At 34.4% G+C, this 11,639-nt stretch overlaps 3 protein-coding genes across 5 annotated transcripts; all 3 read right to left on the reverse strand.

Annotated features, from left to right (window-relative positions):
- Positions 1–1,024: 1,024 nt before the first annotated feature.
- On the reverse strand, positions 1,025–4,843 carry LOC106327396 (probable LRR receptor-like serine/threonine-protein kinase At5g10290). Of its 2 annotated transcripts, none has more exons than XM_013765540.1 (11): positions 4,645–4,843; positions 4,270–4,382; positions 4,067–4,199; positions 3,925–3,996; positions 3,706–3,849; positions 3,547–3,618; positions 3,404–3,469; positions 3,036–3,106; positions 2,815–2,955; positions 1,616–2,352; positions 1,025–1,513 (listed from the first exon to the last, which is right to left on the reverse strand). In XM_013765540.1, the coding sequence occupies exons 2-11, from the start codon at positions 4,352–4,354 to the stop codon at positions 1,199–1,201; spliced, it is 1,836 nt and encodes a 611-aa protein (XP_013620994.1). In that variant the 5' UTR covers positions 4,355–4,382; positions 4,645–4,843; the 3' UTR covers positions 1,025–1,198. The 2 variants fall into 2 exon arrangements, with proteins under 2 accessions (XP_013620994.1, XP_013620995.1); XM_013765541.1 differs by having other exon boundaries at positions 4,589–4,825.
- Positions 4,844–6,894: 2,051 nt separating this feature from the next.
- Positions 6,895–7,808, reverse strand: LOC106327397 (EPIDERMAL PATTERNING FACTOR-like protein 1). The gene is made up of 2 exons (XM_013765542.1): positions 7,443–7,808; positions 6,895–7,349 (listed from the first exon to the last, which is right to left on the reverse strand). The coding sequence occupies exons 1-2, from the start codon at positions 7,545–7,547 to the stop codon at positions 7,104–7,106; spliced, it is 351 nt and encodes a 116-aa protein (XP_013620996.1). The 5' UTR covers positions 7,548–7,808; the 3' UTR covers positions 6,895–7,103.
- A 664-nt stretch (positions 7,809–8,472) lies between these two features.
- Positions 8,473–9,894, reverse strand: LOC106321665 (40S ribosomal protein S6-2). Of its 2 annotated transcripts, XM_013759916.1 has the most exons (5): positions 9,793–9,894; positions 9,645–9,709; positions 9,432–9,489; positions 8,752–9,359; positions 8,473–8,644 (listed from the first exon to the last, which is right to left on the reverse strand). In XM_013759916.1, the coding sequence occupies exons 1-5, from the start codon at positions 9,796–9,798 to the stop codon at positions 8,632–8,634; spliced, it is 750 nt and encodes a 249-aa protein (XP_013615370.1). In that variant the 5' UTR covers positions 9,799–9,894; the 3' UTR covers positions 8,473–8,631. The 2 variants fall into 2 exon arrangements, with proteins under 2 accessions (XP_013615370.1, XP_013615362.1); XM_013759908.1 differs by lacking the exon at positions 8,473–8,644 and having other exon boundaries at positions 8,659–9,359.
- Positions 9,895–11,639: the final 1,745 nt, after the last annotated feature.

The following is an 11,639-nucleotide window of genomic DNA, read 5'->3' on the forward strand; positions in this document are numbered from 1 at the left end:
TCGAAAAGTCGTCGAAAAATTCTGACGACCCATATTTCGTCGGAATTCCGTCGGAAATGGCCGACGGAATTCCGACGACTTCAAATTTTTGGATTTCGTCGGAAATTGGTCGGTAATCCGTCACAAACGTCCGACGACATTGATGTTCTTCGGAACCTCCGTCGGAATTCGGCGTGTTTTTTTGTAGTGAACAATAGTATATAAATATCAATACTGACACTTGTATGATGTATAAAAACTGATACATGTATGATATATAAACCAAGAAATAACAGTGGTTGATAGCTATATAATTATATATACATGTATTTAACTAAAAAAAGATGGATGGTTTTTTTTGAAACATTTCCAGTTACCTCAAATTTACGTATGAACCCATCAACTATATAAATAATAATAGATGTATGATGTATAAATCTATAAATAACAATAAGATATAACCAAAATTATCAGTATATATGTTAAGATTTATATTAAAACATTTATGCTAAGTGGAAAAGATGGCTAAATGTTAAACACGTTTCAAATGATTTCAAGGTCTCAACTGAACAATGATGTCTAAATAAATAAGATATATCTACATTTTGATTTAATTTTTCGCTTGACAACATGGAGAAATGAAATCCAAAGGATATTAAATGGCTTAATGTTTGACACCATTAATTTTTTTTGAAAAAGATTACAATATTTTATTTTAGGAAATGAAAAATTGACGTTAGCATAATATTAGGGAATTTAGTGTAACAAATACAATTTTGAAGGAAACTGATATTTATTATGGTTTTTTTGTAAGTTTATTTATTAAAATTAATTATTGTTAAAATGAAAAATGGAAATGGCATTAGGTGTAATTAAAAAGTTATTTTAAAGGTTAATTCATATTTATACTTCAGTTTTAATATCTAAATAGATTAGATATTCAAACCCACACCTATAACGGAAAGAGAAATCGCATACAAGACTAGTGCGACAAATCTCTAGTGACATTATTATGCACGACTACTCCAAGGTTGGAGTCAACGAGAAAAGTCAAATAAAACTATTCAAAAGAGGTAACAATCAAACATTGTGCCCAATTCTCTTACACAGTATCCAAGTCAAAGATAGCCCATGAAAACAAAACATGTACACACTTGACATTACTGAAATGTTTGAAACAAAAACTTTACAGTAAAATCAAGATCCCTTTGATGTTTGGTCATCTCCCACCTGATAGTTCAATAGCATCTTGGTTATTCATAGAATCCTCACCCCAATCAAACCTCCTCTGCATCCTCTCGAACTCATGACGTCTCGTGACCTCCACGTTCTGCCATTCTTCCCATCTCTCCGCAAGCCCTTCTCCTTCCAGCATCCGCACAACTTCAGACATCACCGGTCTGTCTTCAGGTGAGCCTTGCGTACAAAGCAAAGCCACTTGTATCATCATCTCCACTTCTTCTTTAACATAATCTCCATCCAAATTCTTATCCACAATAGCTCCCAACCTCTTCTCCCTTTCCAGCTTCTTCACCTGTCCAAACCAAAACAAAAAAACAAAAAGATTACAATAGTAAATAAAAGGTTAATTGTGTTACAAAAAAATAAATTAAATAAATAAAATAAAATTACATACGTGGTCAAGCAACAAGACATCATCTTCTTCCTCCAAACGCGAAAAATCTATAGCTCTTTGTCCTGTAACAAGCTCAAGAAGCATGATCCCATACCCGAAAACATCGGTCCTCTCAGACGACTTCCCTGTAGATAAATACTCAGGTGCAATGTGACCCATCGTTCCTCTAACCTGAGTAGTCACATTAGTCCTCCTAACATCAACCAACTTAGCCAAACCGAAATCACCAACCACGGCCTCAAAATCTTCATCCAGCAACACGTTAGCAGCCTTCACGTCTCTATGTATGATCTTAGGGTTGCAATGCTCGTGAAGATACTCAAACCCACGCGCCGCTCCCAATGCAATCCGTTTCCTCGTCTCCCAGTCAAGAACCGGGTCGCCCGCCTTGATCTCTCTGAGACGGTGCGCGAGGCTGAGGTTCTGCATGAAGGGGTAAACCAAGAGTCGTTCCGTTTGAGTGGTGCAGAAACCTATAAGGCGGAGGAGATTCTTGTGGACGGCTACGCTTATCATCTCGACTTCTCTCTGGAAAGCAGCGTCTCCGCCGGGAGATTCGAAGTCTGTGAGTCTTTTGACAGCGACTTTGGTGTTGTCTGGAAGCACTCCTTTGTAGACTTTTCCGAAGCCGCCTTGACCGAGCACATTCTTTTCGCTGAAGTTGTCTGTGGCTAGTTGGAGCTCTCTCCATGCAAATCTTTTTAGCTGTCCAAATGCGATTCTCCTGTCCACTTCACCTAAGAGATAAAGTTTGAAGATTTTAGCCTCTTTATTTCACACTATTTATCATCACATGGTGTATATGCATGGTTCTAAAAAAATCGGTCTAGGCCACGAATCAATCCTAGACAAAATGATTATTATAAAACCTACTCAAATCGGTTTAAACCATTCTAAAGCGGTTTAAACTGTTCTAAATCAGTTTAAATTGTTGAATTAAGTAATAATGTTAGTTAGTTTTTTTGGCAAATAATAATGTTAGTATAAATCCACATATTTACCTAATTATTTTGTTTTGTATACCTAATTTTGATAATTCATCAAAATAATTTTACAATTAAACCCAAAAACTAAAATATTTTATATATATATATATATAAAATACATCAATAATTTGTTAATAGCTCCGAATAATTTGCCTAGCTAGTCTCAACTAGTTACCGTCTAGCTATTTTTTGAACATTAAGTATATGACACACCTGCAACATCAACGAACACGTCACGTTTGTATCCTTTATGCCTATCCCTGCAGAACAAGAACACCAAGATTCCAAAGAGGATGACTGTAACTCCGGCAACAACTCCTGCAATAATGCCAGTTTTTGGCTTGCTTGAATCACCTATCACCACATGACTAGACTTCATCAGCAGAAATTAAATAAATATATGGTTCAAGTAATCGCCAAAGTAATGTAGCTACCTGAACGAGCAACCTCAGATACACAAGGGTGAGGTTGACCAACACCACAATTCAAGTTGTTTCCTGTGAAACTATAGTTGATAAAAACCATATCAGATTACTGCTAAAAATAGGCATGCGGGTTTGGTTTCTTTGGTTAGTTCGAAATTCGGTTAGTTCGTTGGTCGAAATCTAAAAAGAAATTTGGTTCAGTAATCGGTTAGTTCGGTTTTCTAAAAGTAGTTTTTTATCAAACAGTACCAATCTTAACCAAATTCCGAACCGAAGTACTCAAACTAACCAAAATCCGAACCGAAGTAACTGCAGGCCTAGCTAAAAGAAATTGAAAAAATAAAAGAAACAGATTCAACTTAAAGTAGTGAACGTACTTGTATTTTGGGATCTCAAATAGACTTTGAGGAATCTGGCCACTGAGATGATTGGAATCAAGCAGACTGCAAAACAATGTGATTAAGACAAGAAAGCTTTTAAGAAGATGGGAAGAACAGAAACAGACAGAACAGTAACTTACAGATTAATCAGGTTCGGAAGACCTGTGAATGACACAGGGATAGTCCCATTAAGTTTATTCCTACTCAACGTCCTGCTTAGCCAAATACACAGTGAATAACGACACATGCTCCCTCTCTATATAACACGTGCAGCACTGGAAGGCAAAAAGCTTACTTACAAGAACTGAAGCTTCTTGAGATTACCAAGAGTGGACGGTATAAAACCACTCAGCTCATTATCCTCCAAATCCAAACTAGTCAAGCTAGTCAGATTCCCAAACTCTTCCGGTATTCCACCCGCTATTCCATTCCCCTTCAACGTACTAAAAGAAATAACAACAAAAAATGCTTAGGACAGAGTCTGTTGTAATAATAAATTACGCTTAGGGAAAGCTTACAGAGTCTTGAGTGTTCCGAGGATTCCTATTCTTGAAGATAAAGTTCCAGAGAAGTTCATGTCTGACAAGGTACTGCAAATAAATAAATAAATAAATAAATAACTTGCTTGGAGAGTGAGTGACACTATAGAATTCAACTTACAGAGAAGTGACAAAGTTTTTGTCATCGCAAATGACTTGAGACCAAGTGCAAGGGTTCACTTGGTTCTGGTTCCAGTCACTGAGCTGATTAGGCAATGCGCGTAAGGACATCCTCAGCGCAAATAACGCATCCCCTGTAAACACATACTTCAGTTAAATACAAGATCTATCTCAATGAGATAAAGACAAGTAACCAATCATCACCTTGAGCGTCTGGTGAGACTAATGACAATAAGCAGGCGAGAATCAAGACGGTTAAAGACATAGCCATCTTCTGGAAGGTGAACATGTTATCTCATGAACTGGGTTTGTTCCATCTACAAAATAAATCAAAAAGTTTCTTACTTTAAATGGATCTGATGCTTAATAGCAATTTCTCGTTGACTATGAATCAAAAAGAGTTTCTAAATTTAAATTCAATAGAAGTAGCTAAAAAAGTTTAGAGCTTTCACTATTCGTTAACTAGAACACGAAGCTGCTCAGTTTCTGAGAACGATTTAATGACTAATTAGCTCAAACCCACCATGAAGAAGTGAGATTCAGACAACGGTGAAAGGGAAAGAAGATGGATCCACGAACCTCGTACCGGAGAAGACAATCCCAAAAAGAAAAGGAAAGGAAGACTTGGCAGCTCGAAAGATTGGAACAGAACCAAAGAGAACAAACCAGAAAAGGATAAAAGCTTTTGTCTTTTCGATTTTGTGTTCTGTATAGACTTTTGTTTGGTAAATCGGCAATTATCACTCTCTCGCTAATGGCGATGTCTGCGGGAAAAGTCCGATGCTGGTCCACCCTTGCTGCTTGTAATTATATTTAAAAAATCAATTTGTTAACTTTGATAATGATGTTTCCAGTGTGATTAATACTATAAACTATGTATTGCTACGTACTCTTTTCATTTGAAAATGATCACATTAAATATATTTTTTTATGTATTTTTATTAGGTTATATTCTCTCCGTTTCATTTTAATTGTCGTTTTGTACTTAGACACATAGATTAACAAAACATTTAATTTTACATATTTCCTAAGTAAAAACATCATTACCAATACATCTAATCACATTTCGACCAGTAGAAAAATAAACTTGAATAAAAAAACCAATAAATTTTGTATTGAAATCATAAACCGATACTTATTTTGAAACAAAAATTTTACTATACAACGATATTTTAAACTGAAACGGAAGGAGTAACTGCTATTGTGAACTTACTTACTAAAGTTTAATTAATTATAAATTATAAAAATAGTTAATCATAAAAAATAATATATTTGTAATTAAAAATTAAAAAATATTTTTAAATACGCATGAAACTATTTTTAAAACAGAATGAGTAATAATTACGATACTTGTATTAGCTGTTTATATCTGTTTTTCGATGTTTACAATTCTGCCGGACATCATCATCACTTATGTATGTGTAACAAACTTACGTGTGTATGTTCGTTCGCATGCAAACATAAGTCTAGTTTCATTTTATAACCGTCAAGAAAGTAAACCAAATTAAAATGTGTTAGTTTTGGATAAAATGAATTTAAATAGGTTGCTGGGGTTAACCCCAGATCAGACAAGATCATATAACTTTGGTTAACTAAAACCAGACTAGATCAAAATACGCACGTTTTTGCTATGTTTTAGCTTTTATTCACGTCCATCAAATCGCGAATATCAAATTATCTACATTTGTTTGTCCGTTATTAGATTGGACCAACATGAATTCACATTCTACCTCAAATGCTCTAAAGATTTATGTAAATATTGAATGGCCGACAAAAAAAAATGTAAATATTGAATACATTTTTAAACAATTTTCACATTCCTGAAACGCATAAAGTACAGCCTCATAAACAGTTGTCTAGATATGTAAGACTAATATATTTTTACGATTCTATCTCAACAGAGTCGACATGTCATAACATAAGTTATTGCTACAAACGTAACGCACCGTGTGAACTATATCCAGTTAAATAACGTCATAACCTCATATTTTCCCAACACGCAACAACCAACAAACAATCGTCGATTCAGACTTATGGAGAGAAAACAGCACTTTACTGTAGTTCACAGAGCTTATCATGAAGTCTGGAGCTCCAACAATTCCTCGAGTGTCTCTCTGCTATCGCCAGCCGGCCAGTACAAGTAAGTAATGTACTAAAGGATTCATAAACGAATTGTCGTCTGATGATTAAATAAAAACATGCATAGCTATACTCGACACACAATTACAATCGTACCATCTCTTCGAACTTTTTTTGTGAAGCAAACTTATAAACATGAAGCTGCATGGTGATGTTGTCATGTTGGCAAAAAAATAATTTCACCCTCAAGAGGAAATAATTACATTTTTTGGTTTCATAGTCGATTAACAGTAAAAACAAAACTTAATGCACATGTTTTGTTGTTAATCGGTTGCTTTATTATTTTGAAGCTATAAAACAAAGAAAAAAAAAAGTTAAAAGCGATGCTAATAATTGTACTGAGGCTTGCCTTGCTCGGATATGGGTCTACAGATTCACGAGAAGAGACTTAATCAATTTTGACAGTGTCTTGTTCCATTCACATCAAATCGCATTCATTCTTTTCCAAAATTTTAGTTATAAGTAGTACCATTCAAATTAAATCTTATTCAATTATTTCCATAATTTAAATTATAGAATTCGTTGAATATGTATTTATATTTAAAACAAACCGTAAAGTGATGGGTTAATTATCATTTTTAGCTCAAAAGGATTTTGTCAGTACAAAACTTAAAAGCTGATGAAATAAATTGTGAACATGCAAACGTTAAGGAATCAAGAAGACAGACTTTCTATTAGTAATTCAATTGAAAAAAAAAAAAACCAAAAAATGTTGAAAGATATGAATGCCGCAATATAAGTAGTTACATCTCTCCGCAAATGCAATTATCAAGAACTTTTGATAATATACAAACTGAGCCTTAGATTTACAAAGAATCCAAAGTACACTTCTACTCTCAATAATTCAAAATAAATTTTAAGTAACTAAAAAACTAATCAAACCAGAGGATGTTGAAGATTTAAGGGTTATAAAAATGGCCATTGCAGTGGCATTTCCAGTCCATGGGCTTGTAGTTAGAATACTTACCAAGTACACTGGTTAGGGAGGAAGGAGGCCGTACGAAACCGCCGGAAAACGGGTCAACTCGGGAGCGACCAGGGAGAGTGGGAACTTGAGTGGGCATGCAAGGATGGCAGCTAATGCATCTGTTGTGGCAGCTCGGTGGTCTAGAACCTAGTCTTGCTTTAACTTCTACCAAAGCTACCTGAATCAGAAAGCAAACCATTTACTTTGGATCAATCAAAGTGGAAAAATGAGGACAAATTATTTGAGAGAAAGATAAGGATGTGTTGATTACTTGAGAAGAACTCGGAAGCTGGACAGGTTGAAGAGATGATGCGACTTGTGGAGAGATGAAAACAAGGAGAAGGAGAAGGAGGGTGGGATTGTAAATAGTGAACATGCTGGTTTTGGAACTCGGGAGTTATCACCATACAGTAGAAACTTTCATGTGAGTCTAGTGAGAGTTTGAAGACTTTGAAATCAAAAGAGAGAGGCTGGGTCTAGGGAAATAACAAGACTATGATAATTGATGAGAAACACAGAGACAATTAGAAGAAGAAGCATTTATGGTTAGAGAAAGGGAGAGAGAGAGAGGTAAATGAGGGCTATAATGGTAAATTGAGAGGAATGTGAAAGGAACAAGACAGAGTGAGGAAGACAGAATAGGAGGATACATAGCAGAGGAGAGGCTCAGAAACTAGCCTTTCTTTCTATGTGTCACTTCAATCTTTCCTCTCATTTCTTTCATTTCATTTTATTTTGTTCATTTTATTATATAGTACTTGTTATCTCCTTTGCATTGTTCATTTTAGGCTTTTAGCTTTGAGTTTTGACCAAAATTTCACATCTCATAATGGAACAAATCAACGAAACATGCACTATTAGTTTATTGATTGATTGACGATGCCTTCAGATTTTGGTTTGAACATATCAGTACTAAACCGGGTTCAATGAGTTAAAATCCTTGTGGTAAAAATTTGGTCAACAGATGAGCAATGTTTAGCCAAATAGAACAGTTGCTTAAACGAATCACATTCATATATAAGTAGTATATGCGTTGAATGTCGAATTAATATTCTAAATAGTAAATACCAAGATCTTTAGACTCATTAATTGTTTCATCCTTCATTACTAATGCTAGCTTTTTCCCAATAACAATGAACAGCTTATTTAAATGTTGAGTGAAACTTTCAACTGTTTCAAAAGAGTCTAATAACACAACATTCCACCGGTAAGTATCTATTTACTGACACATAGCACTGGGTTTTCCTTTTATCATCATTCCAACATAATTAACTTGTAAAGTTTTTAAATAAACACGTATAGAAATCAAGATGAAATATAGCATAATACTGAACCAATGAAAGTTTGAAAGTTCCATAAAGAGACTGTTCAAAATGGCGTTTTCATGCAACTGGGGAAACCTAAAATACGAACAGAAACGAACTCCGACAGAAAGAAACATCTCAATCTTTCAAAGAGGTTTAGGCAGCAACGTAACACAGAGCAGAAACCCAAAAACAAAGAGACGTTCACAATGGTGTTTTCATGTCTTTGGAGAAACAAACTAGAGAGAAAGAAATCTCTTAATTTAAGCAGCAACAGGCTTAGCGGCAGCAGAAGAGAGTCTAGACCTCTTCTTGGCCAAACTCTCACTACGGCGATCACGCTGCTCCTTAAGCCTGGAGGCGAGAAGCTTCTGGTACTCGGCAGCATCAGCGTTAGCCTTAGCAATCCTCTTCTTCTTGTCGGCAATTCTAGCTCTCTTCCTCTGAAGTGTCAAAGGAGTCACAAGCCTCTGGATCTTGGGGGCTTTGCTCACTTCCTTACCTTTCTTGTTAGTGAATTTGCGGCGGTAAGTGTTGACATACTTCCTGACATCATCATCCTTCCCGAGGTTGAACAGTTTACGGATCTTAGAAGCTCTCTTAGGTCCCCTCATCCTCGGCTTCTCGGTATCGGTAAGCCCCGGAAGATCCTTCTCACCCTTCTTGACAATAACCAAGTTAAGAACGGAGAGATCTTGGCTGACAATGCAACCACGGACAGACTTTCTCCTCCTCTCTCCGGTCCTCCTTCCGTGTCCTCTGAAGCAAGGAGTGCCTCGGTGAAGCAAGAGACGGACACGACCAGGGGTTAGAACTCCCTGTTTCATCGGGAAGCCTTGCTTGTCGCATCCTCCCATGATCTTGAACACGTACCCCTTGAACTCCTGCTTATAGATTAAAACACAAATTAAATAAACCATTTTAAAGACAACTAAAAGTAGATATTTTTTTTTTACCTCGCCCAAAGCATCTCCGCTAACTTCCTGAGAAAGCCTCTTGTCGTAAAAAGCACGGCTGCAACATAACAACCGAAAACTCAAATCATTTGTCACGACAGTTCATGTCGGTCCAATTTCAATATTACAGCAGGTGATGTTCCACATTGTACACTCAATTAACTTAAACTAAACTAAAGCTAATCCAAACACAAGTCTATAGTAAGGTCTTACAGCTTTTGGTCGTCATCGATCTCGAGCTTCTTCTGGCATCCAGTGGTCGGATTCGCGACGTTGAACTGCGATACAAAACAAAATCAAATGAAATATAATAACACATATAACTCAAGCAGGACATCGAAGGGGAAGATGAGCTAACAACCTTCATCGTCTCCGATTGAAACTGGGCACTACAGCTGCCTGCGTGAGAAGATGAAAGATATATATCTCGCGGCGCAAAACGGCAGTGAGACTAGGGTTGTTATGGTTGAGCAAAATGGCCCACTTATACTAGAACAACAGATAGATATCATTACAATAGGCCCAAAATTAATTATAATGGGCCTTAAGGCCCACGTATTTCTATCATGCAGGCCCGCCTAATGTTTCTTCTAGGCGTCTAGCGCTTAGTATCATTTGCTTATTAATAGGCTTTCTGGATCAAAGCTACCTATGACCACCGTTGCCCTTGGCACCCCAATTTTTTACAAATAACATATATTTTATATGTATATTACAATATATTACATCTATGTTATAAAATATAAATAATAAATTGAATTAAAATGAGTAAAACTCACAATTTGTTGTCTTCTACTATCTAAAATATGTATGGGATAAAATTAATCTTTAAACTACAACTTAATTTGGTTTTGACCAAAACACCCAATATCCATATTTTCACTGTATTATTGTGATATATATAACCATATTATTGTATATTTTCACTGTATGTGTTTTATGTTGATTTGTAAGAGGTGTATATAACAACTTTGATGGTCTTAAAGTATGTTTGGGCGTGAATGGTTTATAAATGTTAAGATTGTTTAATACCTTATTCACATATAAAAATAAAATTGAGTTTTTAGCCATACCCGAAACTTTTGTTTTGAAAAAAAATACATAAAAACAATTTAGTTTTTTGTCAAATTTAAAATAAATTGGAAACAATCAAACAAATGAAAGAAATTTAAATAAAACAAATCATCAACGAAGATGACAGAGCTATAGAAGCCTCTAACCATATTCTTGGATCTACATAAAAATACATTTTTATGGTAAGAGTGTTTTTCGTTTTCCACGTGTTAAAATAAACAAAAAAATATTAACAACTAATTATTTGAACCAATTGTAATAATACTTACATTTAAGAAAAATATTTTTAGCGACTTATATTTATGTAATTATTTTAAATTTCACAGCTCTTCTAAAAATAGGTGCTGAAATTTTTGAATATCAAACTATTAAATGTTAAATTTTTAGTATTTATAATTATTATTCAAAAATTATAACATTATAAACATATCATGTATTTCTCTTATAATATTATCATCCGCAAAATCGCGGGCAAACACCTAGTATTAGTTAGTCAAGAGTTACGCGGAGTGGGGTATACTGATCAAAGTTACTTGTTCTCAAGTGTACGAATTCTTACTTTTGTCATTTTTTTCCAGAAATGGTTAATCTGAACATTTTCATATATATATATATTGAAATAATATATTTTTTGTTTGTAAATTCGTACGTCTTATTTTCTATTTAGTTTAGCCATATTTTTTAAAATATGTCGATCTTAAAGTTTTATTGTTTTGTTTTATTTTATCATGTGTTTAACTTTTTAATAATAATTTGCTCTTTTCCAGCCTAAATTATTTTTAATAGTAAATATAGTATATCATGTTGATTTTGACCCTCTTTGTTTTAATTAATATGAATTAATCATATGAATATATTTATTATATTTAATATTTTGTAATGTGTAAATTTAAAATATATATTTATACTATTATTTACGAATTGATTGTTTACATTAGATCTATATAAACATAAAGAAAACAAATCATTAACGAAGAAGCCAGAGCTATATAAGCCTCTAACCATATTCTTGGAACTACACAAAAACATGTAAGAGTGTTTTCGTTTTCCACGTGTTAAATAAACAAAAAGGTATTAACAACTAATTATTTGAACCAATTGTAATAATACTTACATTTAAGAAAAATATTTTTA

Source organism: Brassica oleracea, chromosome C2 (assembly GCF_000695525.1).
Source record: "Brassica oleracea var. oleracea cultivar TO1000 chromosome C2, BOL, whole genome shotgun sequence".
In the NCBI taxonomy this organism is placed as follows: domain Eukaryota; kingdom Viridiplantae; phylum Streptophyta; class Magnoliopsida; order Brassicales; family Brassicaceae; genus Brassica; species Brassica oleracea.